Source organism: Mus pahari, chromosome 5, assembly GCF_900095145.1.
Source record: "Mus pahari chromosome 5, PAHARI_EIJ_v1.1, whole genome shotgun sequence".
Classification (NCBI taxonomy): domain Eukaryota; kingdom Metazoa; phylum Chordata; class Mammalia; order Rodentia; family Muridae; genus Mus; species Mus pahari.
The window spans coordinates 63,953,400-63,964,264 of record NC_034594.1 but is presented as its reverse complement, the minus strand read 5'-3'; the positions used below and the strand labels follow the sequence as shown (position 1 = coordinate 63,964,264).

General features: G+C 46.7%; 1 protein-coding gene across 2 annotated transcripts in view; it reads left to right on the top strand.

Moving 5' to 3' along the window:
* Pde6d (phosphodiesterase 6D) overlaps positions 1–6,444 on the top strand; it is a 42,875-nt gene extending 36,431 nt beyond the window's left edge. Inside the window, exons 2-5 of one of the 2 annotated variants that reach the window (XM_029539300.1) lie at positions 1,261–1,441; positions 2,072–2,197; positions 3,205–3,310; positions 5,872–6,444. In XM_029539300.1, the coding sequence (XP_029395160.1) occupies positions 2,143–2,197; positions 3,205–3,310; positions 5,872–5,953 (243 nt within the window). In that variant the 5' untranslated portion in view covers positions 1,261–1,441; positions 2,072–2,142 and the 3' untranslated portion in view covers positions 5,954–6,444. The remainder of the gene's footprint in view (positions 1–1,260; positions 1,442–2,071; positions 2,198–3,204; positions 3,311–5,871) is intronic. The other variant, XM_021198340.2, reaches the window with a different exon arrangement.
* Positions 6,445–10,865: the final 4,421 nt, after the last annotated feature.

Sequence of the window (10,865 nt, the reverse complement as noted above, 5' to 3'; positions counted from 1 at the left end):
TTCGAGACAGGGTTTCTCTGTATAGCCCTGGCTGTCCCGGAACTCACTTTGTAGACCAGGCTGGCCTCGAACTCAGAAATCTGCCTGCCTCTGCCTCCAGAGTGCTGGGATTAAAGGCGTGCGCCACCACGCCTGGCTAGTCTTTGTCATTTTTAAAGATTGCTTATGTGTGTGCTACTTATGTTGCATTTGTCTGTCTGTCTGTGTGCGTGTATGCACCTGTCTGTGTGTGTCTGTCTGTCTGTCTGCGTGTGTGTACCTGTGTGTGTGTGTGTGTGTGTGTACGCGTGTGTGTGTATACACACATGGCTTCGGGTACCCACGGAGGGCAGAAAAGAGCATTAGATCACCTGGAGCTGAAGGTATTGGCAGTTGTGAGCAGCCCCATGTGGGTTCTGTAAGCTGAACGCTGGACCCCTGACAAACGTAACAACAGACTTTAACCACTGAGCCATCTCTCCAGTGATATGTTATTATTTTTTAATATTCTTTTTTAAAAGTTTGCGTCTTGATCTGTAGTCTGTTTTTTCTCTTAGTTGTTTTGGTTTGTTTTCGTAGTAAATGTCTTGATTTCTGATGATTCTTGGCTGACTGGGTTGTGTGTGTACGCTTGTGTGTCTCTCTCCATGTGTACATATGCCACAGGACTTTTGTGGAGGTCAGAGAGGTCAGAGGCCATCTTCTGGGCATCTGTTCTGCCCTTCCACCGTGAGATCTAGAGGTCAAGCTGTCTCCTCACACTAAAAAGCTCTGGGAGAGCTGTGCAGTAGTGAGTGGGGCTCGTGGACCGTAACTGCATGGCTCAGCCTTTGGTGGTACCCTGATAACTTATATTTTTACCATTTTTTGGCTGATAAGACTCCTCTGGCATATTTAGATTGTTTTCACTATTCTTTCTTCAAGCCCTTGCTACCAGTTCTAGTTGCTATCTTTGAGTTCTTCCCTTTCTCTCAATGTTGAGGTTTGAAGAAGGGCCTTGAAACTACTAAGCAAGCTCCCTGCACTGAGCTACATCCCAGTTCATGTCTCTGAGATGTTATGTATGGTGTAGATTAAAAACCTCTGGGGTGGCCTCTGCCTCCTCCTTTGCATGTCTTTTGGACTCTCCCACATATACATAGCTGCTTTCATGGCACTGAGTAGTTTAACAGCAGACTTGCTTCTGATAAACAAGAGTTGATAGGAACAGAGTTGAGACCCTTGCCCTACACAGTCGGGATTGTTCTCAGAGCCTCAGTTTCCTTAATCATACTTGATTAGAAATTGGATGAACCTTCGGGATGCCGAAACAGGAAAGATACTCTGGCAAGGAACAGAAGACCTGTCTGTCCCTGGTGTGGAGCATGAAGGTACTTTGCAGCCCCTTGAGTGTACAAACTATGCCCACTGCCAGAACAGACCCTGGCATCACGGAGCTAAGTAAGCACGCAGCTGCAGACAGGTGAGCCCTGCAGGTGAACCGAGAGAACACTTCTTGTTCCATTTTTACATTTCCTTCTCTCACTCCCCAAATCCACCTTAGCTCTGGACCATCCCCAGATCTGGATGTGATGGCATATTCCTGTAATCCCAGCACTTTGCAGATTGAGACAGAAAGATCAAGGCCAGCCTCAGCTATATAGTTAATTTAAAGCCAATCTGGACCACATGAAATCTTGTCTCAAAAAGGAAAGAAAAAGGAAGTTATAAGATTTCAACTTTTTCCAGAAGAAAATTTTCATTTTTATCTTTCTGGAGAAAAAAAAAGGAAAGGTAAATCTGCATAGAGAGAGGGTGTTCACAGCCAAGAGCATGGTGAGGCCTGTGGAGACACCCAATCTGGGGTTCCTTGACAACAAGTCACGTGTGTTGACCAATTAGATCCCTCTGTCTTCAGCTGGAACGTAATGTAGTTACCACAGCGTTTAATGAAAGCTAATTATCCAAACAAACTCTCTAAGGCAGCCAAAGGAACTCCCAGGATCCCGAAGTGTTGTATCTGTGGTTCTCCTTTAGAACAGTACCAATCAATATCTCTCTCTCTCTCTCTCTCTCTCTCTCTCTCTCTCTCTCTCTCTCTCTCTCTCATCAGCCCGTGTGCCCAAGAAAATCCTCAAGTGCAAGGCAGTGTCTCGAGAATTGAACTTTTCTTCAACAGAACAAATGGAAAAATTCCGCCTGGAACAAAAAGTTTACTTCAAAGGACAATGCCTAGAAGGTATCTGCTCCATGTGTGTCTGGAGCCAGAGTGCAGGGTGGGGTAGCAGGCAGGCAGTGCTCTGAGAGCACTGACCTTACCACCAATGGACTCTACAGCACTGAGGAACCCCAGTGAAAACGAACCAAAACAAGGCTGGACACAAAGTGGGCTCTGAGCTCTCTGACAGGGGAAGCTTGGGTGCCTGTGCCTGTGCCTGTGCCTGTGCCTGTGCCTGATGTGGTGTTACAATGTGATCTTGGAAGAAGCAGTTATGATGAAGTGTAGTATAGGACTGTGTCTATACATCATAAGCTGTAACTGGGAAGGACTCTAAACTGAGTACTCAAAATGTCAGAGAACATGTAGACACTGGAGAGCTTGCTCCTCCTAAGGAAATGCTGCTTCTTTTTTTTTTTTTTCCCTGAGACAGGGTTTCTCTGTATAGCCCTGGCTGTCCTGGAACTCACTTTGTAGACCAGGCTGGCCTCGAACTCAGAAATCCGCCTGCCTCTGCCTCCCAAGTGCTGGGATTAAAGGCGTGCGCCACCACGCCTGACCCTTTTCTGTTAAACCCCGTAAGGAACAGTCCTGTGTCCCTGGATACAGTCGTGCACGCCTTTAATCCCAGCACTCAGGAAGTAGAGGAAGGTGGATCTCTTGTGAGTTTGAGGCCAGCCTAGTCTACAAGTGAGTTCCAGGATAGCCAGAGCTACACAGAGAAACCCTGCCTTGAAAAACCAAAAAAGGAATAAAAAAGAAAAGAAGCCAGCCTGTGGCACAAATCAGAAGATAGTCTGTGAGTGTCTCTGTGTCCTTTCGTGGAGCTCTCTGATTCAGGGGGTGTCTGATAAGGGGTTGGTTGGTTGGTTGGTTGGTTGGATTTTTTTTAGGTTTGTTTTGTTTTGTTTTGTTTTGTTTTGTTTTGTTTTTGGTGGTTCTGGACAGGGAGAACCCACTCTAAAGGAGAGGGACACAACCTATAGTTCCCCCATGCCCATAACACTGGCTTTTCCTTCTTCCTTCAGAGTGGTTCTTCGAGTTTGGCTTTGTGATCCCTAACTCTACAAACACCTGGCAGTCCTTGATAGAAGCAGCGCCTGAGTCCCAGATGATGCCCGCCAGCGTCCTAACGTGAGTGAGGGCCCAGGAGCTTTCAAAGTGTACTTAGAGCAGACATTCAGGCAGGTGGGACTCCAGGTCCTACTCACAGGCAGAGAAGTAGAAAGAACAAACAGGCCGGGCAGTGATGGCTCACGCCTTTAATTCCAGCACTCGGGAGGCAGAAGCAGGCGATATTTCTGAGTTCAAGGCCAGCCTGGTCTACAAAGTGAGTTCCAGGACAGCCAGGGCTACACAGAGAAACCCTATCTTGAAAAACCAAAAAAAGGAAAAGAAAGAACAAACAGTAAGAATACCAGCAGTGTGTCAAGGTGACTGACTTTTGTTCTATGAAAAATAACAGGTTCAAAAACTTTAGAGGACATTTTAAATTTCCAGTTCACCCTGACTACTTTTCTGCTTGGACAATAATGTCCTATCATGCTGAGCCTTACTTTCACAAATATAATGAAGGTAAAAATTGAGATAATGTGAACGGGAATCAGCACAAAATCAATGTCAAATCTCTCAACTTCACTCTCTCCCTGAGCCTCTGTACATCCACCAAAGTGCTCTGTCTTAGAGGATAATATTGGACATAGTTCTTCAGAGACTGTGGTCCAAGGTTCGTTTGTTTGTAAGAAAATGTCAAGGGTTGGCAGGATGTCCCAGCACAGACCTGCTAGCCTGAGTTCTGACCCTGGAACCCAAGCTAGAGGGAGAGAATGATCTCTGGAAGTTGTCCTCTGACCTCTGCACATGTGCCGTGGCACACACTTCATGCTCCTGCACTAACACACATCATACACAGATACACAGTAATAATAATAAAGTTTAAATTTAAAAACGTTGTCAGTAACTGCCACCTAACCTTTTTCTCTTGGTACAAGATAGGGTCTTTCAAATATTTCAGTAGGCCCGGGGTTGGATCTCAGTGTAGAGAGCTTGCTTAACATAGGTGAATTCTATGACCTGCACTGCCAAAAGAAAGTCCCAGCATTGGTGTTGCCTACAAAGTTAAGCCCTACATATAACTGTGCAGCACTAGCTCATCTGACAGGAGATATTCCCTGAAAGCCACACCAAGTGGACAAAAGAGCTATGAAGGGGCTAGAAAGGTGACTCTCCAGTTAAGAGTACTGGATGCTCTTCCAGAGGATCCAAGTTTGAGTCCCAGCATTCACAGGCAATTCTCAGATATCTGTAGCTCCAGAAACCCTCCTGTGGCCTCCACAGGCACCAGGCACTTGTGTGTTGCACACGGGCAAAACATCCATACACATAACAATATTTTTATTTTTAATTTTTTTTGAGACAAGATCTCTATGTAGTCCTGACTATTCTGGAACTCACTCTGTAGACCAGGCTGGCCTCAAACTCAGGCCTGCCTCTGCCTCTGCCTCTGCCTCCCAAGTGTTGGCATCTTCCACAACACCCAACCTTAAAATAATCTTTTTTTTTAAATAAAATATTTTTTAAACCCTCAAAGGGATTTGGTATGGCAACAGTATTCTGTTTTATAGAGGGGAGCAGCGCCATTCATGGCTCAGTGGGAGTGTTCTTGCCCGGCATGCACAGGGTCCTAGGATCGGTTTCTGGCACAGCCTTCAAGATAACCATCTAACCAGAAAAGTAAATGCCGTCACTCAGGGAAAGTGCCTGTTTAAAGCTCCTTGGTTACAAATAACAGAATCAAATCCTGGTGAACAGAACCGAGTTAGACCAAGCAGATACCTGGGCAGCTTGGAAGAGACAGGGGAAAGAATCTTCCTCAAGGAGTAGCTGAGGAAGGGTGCTTTGGTGGGGGTTTGATGAGGGGAGCGGGTGTCTGATTGGCATGAATAGAATGCTGTAACTCCTCAGGGTGGGGGGCGGGAGGCAGGGGGGTGTCACTCAGCTGACCCAGACACTAGAAAAGGGACTGTTCACAAAGCAGGGTGCCACTACCCAAAATCAGGAGAGTACTGCAAGGCAGGCCACCCCCAGCTGTCTGCTTTACTCAGTATTGTAGAAAAAGCTACCTTCCTGAGGTCTGCCAGCCTCCATTAAGAACCAAGCCAGAGGCATCCATGAGATCTGTGTGCAGAGCACTCTGCAAAGACATCAGTGTGCCAAGACGAAGGACATGCTCTTATTTCCGACTTTTTCAATTGAGAACAAACAAGTCACTGCGAGATCCTGACCCATATAGACGACACTTTCATTGTACTTGGCTTGCTTTGTTTCTGTTTTTGAGACTTTGCAGCCCTGGCTGGCCTGGAACTCACCATATAGACCAGATTGACCTGGAATCACAGAGATCCACCTGCCTCTTCCTCTCTAGTGTTGGGACTAAAGATATGCACCGCTATGCCTGGCTTTGTTCTCCTTTTGAGATAGAACCTCACTGTAGTCCAGAGTAACCGTGAACTCAGATCCTCCTGCCTTGGCCTTGTGGATGGATACTGGGGTTATGTACACCACCACACCAGGCTCTGAACAAGCTCTAGGTGTCCACATGCTGAGCCCAGGGCACCCAAATGGACATGGTCTGTGGACAGGGCACCTTGGCCTGTGGCCCTCACTTTCTTTACCCTCTCGGTTCTTCCCCACAGGGGCAACGTCATCATAGAGACAAAGTTCTTTGACGATGATCTTCTTGTCAGCACATCCAAAGTGAGGCTTTTCTATGTTTGAGAGAACTTGTGTGCACTTCCAAGAATTTGGCCAGGGGCAGGAGGAAGCTGAACTTGTTCCTCTGCACACCTGACTGGGATACTCCAGCTGACTCACTCCTTCAACACAGAACCCACCTGTGCACCAGGAAACCAGCTCTGAATAGGTGGCCAGTGGCTTTTCTCCCAAAACCTCCATCTTCACCAACAAGACTAAACTCCCAGCCCCAGCCAAGGGCAGGGATAAGCCTCGACTCCTTCCTGGCGCAAACATGGGAACAAACCCTCCCAGGAGCCACGCTGCGCCTGTCACCTGCCCGCCTTCTCCTTGGGCCCCACAGGCTTTCTTTAGCCTCTGGTTTTGAAAAAAATTTACCTTTCTGACCCATTTAGGTTTTTCCTACCACTTGTATTTCATACATTCTCATACCTTTAACTTGTAAAATAGACTATGATACTATTGTTACGTAATATAATTAAAGCATTAAAATATTCCTACAGTCTTTAGCATGCTGCTGCTTCCATCTCCTTTATGTCTGAACTGCGACTCTGTCTTCATGAAGGAAGATATTTCTCTCTCACGTCACAGGATAACAGCTATGGTTCCCTCCAGAACTAGACTGATAGCTTTCGTTCCCAAACGCCTCCACTGCTGCTTCTGGACATCAGAAGAGAGCGATGGCGAGGTGGAGGCTGGGGGAGCACTGTCCTTGCGCGGTGTTCCTTGGTCTGTCTGACACAGAAAACTACAAGGAGTGCTTTGAAAGGGGCTCACCTCTGAGTCACAGAGTCAGTTCACTGTCCACAAAATATCAGCAATTTCAAGTTATCTGGCAACCAGAATGGTAGGCCTGGCCCTTTGGTATAGCCTGACTCCCCAGTTCCCACCCTCCTTCCCAGTCCATTGTGTTCCTAACCATGTCTCTGGATAAGAAGATATTATACATTCTTTATATTATATTATATTATATTTATATTATACGCCTTTAATCCCAGCACTTGGGAGGCAGAGGCAGGCAGATTTCTGAGTTTGAGGCCAGCCTGGTCTACAGAATGAGTTCCAGGAAAGCCAGGGCTACACAGAGAAACCCTGTCTCAAAAAAAGAAAAATTTCTGTGTCATGTTATCTTGGGAAGTTTGTTTTATCTTCTTCTTTTTTTTTTTTAAAGATTTATTTATTATTATATCTAAGTACACTGTAGCTGTCTTCAGATGCACCAGAAGAAGGTGTCAGATCTCATTAGGGATGGTTGTGAGCCACCATGTGGTTGCTGGGATTTGAACTCAGGACCTTCAGAAGAGCAGTCAGTGCTCTTAACCACTGAGCCATCTCTCTAGCCCCCTATTTTCTTCTTTTTAGGCAAGGTCTCATGAGGCCCAGGCTGGCTTCATGCTGACTATAGCTTCGATGGTGACCTTGAACTTCTGATCCTATTTCTACCTTCTCAGTACTTGAATTACAGGTGTGTGATACTTTCAGGGTAGATACTGGGGTCCAAACCCAGGGCTTTGTGCATGCAAGAAAAGCACTGTAGCAATCAAGCTATATACCTTCTATAGAAACCTCTTTAATAGTCAAAACTAAATTAGGAAAACCAGAAGAGAAAATGGTGGCGCTGAGCGAGCCTGTCCAGCTGGAGAGATGTCTGCAGAGCAATTGAATTGTTGGAGAAATTACAGAGGAGTGGAGAGGTGCCACCACAGAAACTTCGGGCTTTGCAAAGAGTCCTTCAGACTCTGACCGTCCTGGAACTCTCTCTATAAACCATGCTAGCTTCCTTTTGTTTTTCCATGTTTGTTTGTTCAAAATAAAACCTACCAGTAATCCAATTGTTAAATTAATAAATAAGTAATAAAAATAAATTAGGAAATCCAGGGTGAGGGGCTAGGAATGTAGCTGGGTGGTGTGGCACACACCTGTACTCCCAGCATTCCAGAGGGGGAGACGGGAAGGCTAGCTCCAGCTACAGACTGCCCAGGTCATGAGATCTGCTCTCTCACCTGCGCGCACACACACATGCTCACGCACATGCTCACACAAAGGTAAAAAAAATGGATAAAGGTTTCCTTTTGTCTTCTTGAAACCATATCTCTTCTCCATGTAGACTATCTTCGGTTTTCCTGAACTATATGGGCTCCCCAGAATTCTTTCAGGCAGTGTGCACCAGTGCTGGACACATGGCTGTGGAGAAAGTATTAACCTGGAAAATGCTTGCCCGGAGCAGGCATGATGGCTCACCTAGCACCTGGAAGGTAAAGGCAAGAAGTTCAAGGGGGGCAATGGTGGCGCATGCCTTTAATCCCAGCACTTGGGAGGCAGAGGCAGGCGGATTTCTGAGTTCAAGGCCAGCCTGGTCTATAGAGTAAGTTCCAGGGCAGCCAGGGCTACACAGAGAAACCCTGTCTCGAAAAAACAAACAAAAAAGATCAGTTCAGGGCCATCCTCAGCTCCGTAGCCAACTTGAGACCGGCCTGGGCCACATGAGACCCTGACTCAAAAGAAAATGCCTCTCCTTTCTCTCATCAAGGCAAAACATTCAAATTGAATTTTATTTTTTTTTAGCTAGCTTCTTTGAGAAAAACAGAAAAATGATTATCTCTCAGTCATACTTTGAAGCCACCTGTCTCTCTGGGGTAGAATACATGTGTTCAAGAAACAGTGATCCTGAATCTTCGATGGAGACACGGGGGCATGCCATGCAGTTTGAAACAGGATAGCAAGCAGGGTGCTGAGGGCTTGGAGGACAGGAGTTGGCACAGAGCGTGAATGAGCACAGGCAAAGGGGGAGATAGAGCTGCAGGGACTGTACCATTGTGACCACCCCTAGGTTGGTCATCAGCCTAAGGTTCATTTTAATTGTTAATTACTTGTGTGGGTTTCTGCATACGAGTACATGTGCCCACAGAGGCCAGAAGTGTCAGAGCGCCCTGAAGCTAGAGTTACAGGCCTGATGTTGGGCCTGGGATTGGACCTCAGATCCTCTTTAAGAGGGCTTCTTTTCTGAGTTCGAGGCCAGCCTGGTCTACAAAGTGAGTTCCAGGATAGCCAGGTAGCCAGGGCTATACAGAGAAACCCTGTCTCAAAAAACCAAAAAAAAAAAAAAAAAGAGGGCTTCTAACTCAGGAAGTCATCTCTCCAGCCCCCAGGTCAGCTTTTACAGGGTAAGTACAAGCTGGAGTTGGAATTGATACCCAGTTCCCTGAAGGCCTGAGTACTCTCTAGATACTCCGAACCTCAGGAAGTACATTAGAAGAAACATGTAGACAAAGCCTGGCACAGTGTATGGCCATTGGTTTTCAAAAATTGTTAGGTACTTGCTCCGGTTCCCAGAGATTCTGATCAGATCTCCAGAAGTATGACACCACACACACACACACACACACACACACACACACACACACACACATACAAGAGCACCTCAGGCTGGGGCTATGCTCAGTGGTAGAGTCCAAGGACAAACACTGCAGGAAAAAGAAAACACCCTGGGGACCCGGGTCCAGTCTATAGGCTACACTGGGACATGCTAATGCAGCCTCCATCGAACTGCCAGAGACAACTGCTAGAGTGTAATAAAGACAGCCCCAGGCAAACCCAGGTCTCTTAGCAGTGTGCTAGGGGCAGAGGTAGACACACTGCCGTCCTGTGCAAACTGAAGGGAAGAATAAGCTTGGATCACTGAGGAGAGGAGGGAATCCCAGACCACACAGCCTTGGGCAGGTTTGGGTGAGAGAACCGATTTCTTTGGAGAAAATTTGACCCAGGTTCACGAGTACCATGCAATAAGCCCTCTCATCTTTCTCCCCATTGTGTTACTTGCCAATATCTTGAGCCCTTTTAAAAACTGGGGAAAGTGGGGAGACAAACAGGCAGATCTCCAAAGGTCTCTCTCTCTCTCTCTCTCTCTCTCTCTCTCTCTCTCTCTCTCTCTCTCTCTCTCTCTCGTATAGGTGTGGCCACCATACCCACTGGGCATTGTTCTTTTTAAGTTTTAAATATTTATATTGTGTGTGTGCACCAGGGTGGAGACCAGAAGATAGCTTGAGTGGATTGGATATTGCCTTCCACTAGCTGGGTTGAGGGATTGAACTTCGGTTGTGGGGGTTGGCAGCAAGCACCTTAACCTTAACCTGACAAATCACCTTAAGGGCCCTATATGTTCCTCGTGGTGGGGAATGTATCTGTCACTGCGTTTGCCTTACATGGGAACGTCACTTTCAGGCCACAGTGGGAGTCTGTATGTATCCACAAGAGGCTGTGCTCATGGTTCTGTCTTGACTAAACCCCGTCAGGAGGAGGAGGGAACAAATGGTTCTCATAAGCTGGGAATCTGTAGGAAGAGATGTTCCTAAGGACAAACAAAAGAAAGAAAGCCTTTTCTGTGCCCCTCAGTCAGTCCAGCACATTGTTTGGAAGGTTGGTGTGATTTTTAAGGTGCTAGGGATGAGCCCTAGACATGCTAAGCATGTGTTCTAACATTCCTAGACATGCTAAGCATGTGTTTTAACATTGAACGACAGCCCCAGCCCTAAATGTATTTTTGAAAATAAAAGGGTTGGAAAGATGGCTTAGCAGTTAAAAATAGAGGAATGCCCTGGCAGAGGAGCCCCTATTCTGTCGCCAGCCCTGGCCTCCTCACAACTGCCTACAACTCAGCTCAGGGTATCTGATGGCTCTGGACCTCCACGGGTACCCACACACACATACACAACATTTAAAAACTAAGGGCACTGCAGAGATGGCTTGGCAGTTAGGAGCACTGACTGCTCTCGCAGAACCTCAGTTCAGTTCCCAGCACCCACATGGCCACTGTGGTTACTGTCTGTAACTCCCGTTCTAGGAGACCCTCCTCTGACCTCCACAAGCACCAGGCACAGACATGGTGAACATACATATACGCCGGCAAACATTCACACACATTAGAATAAATCGATCT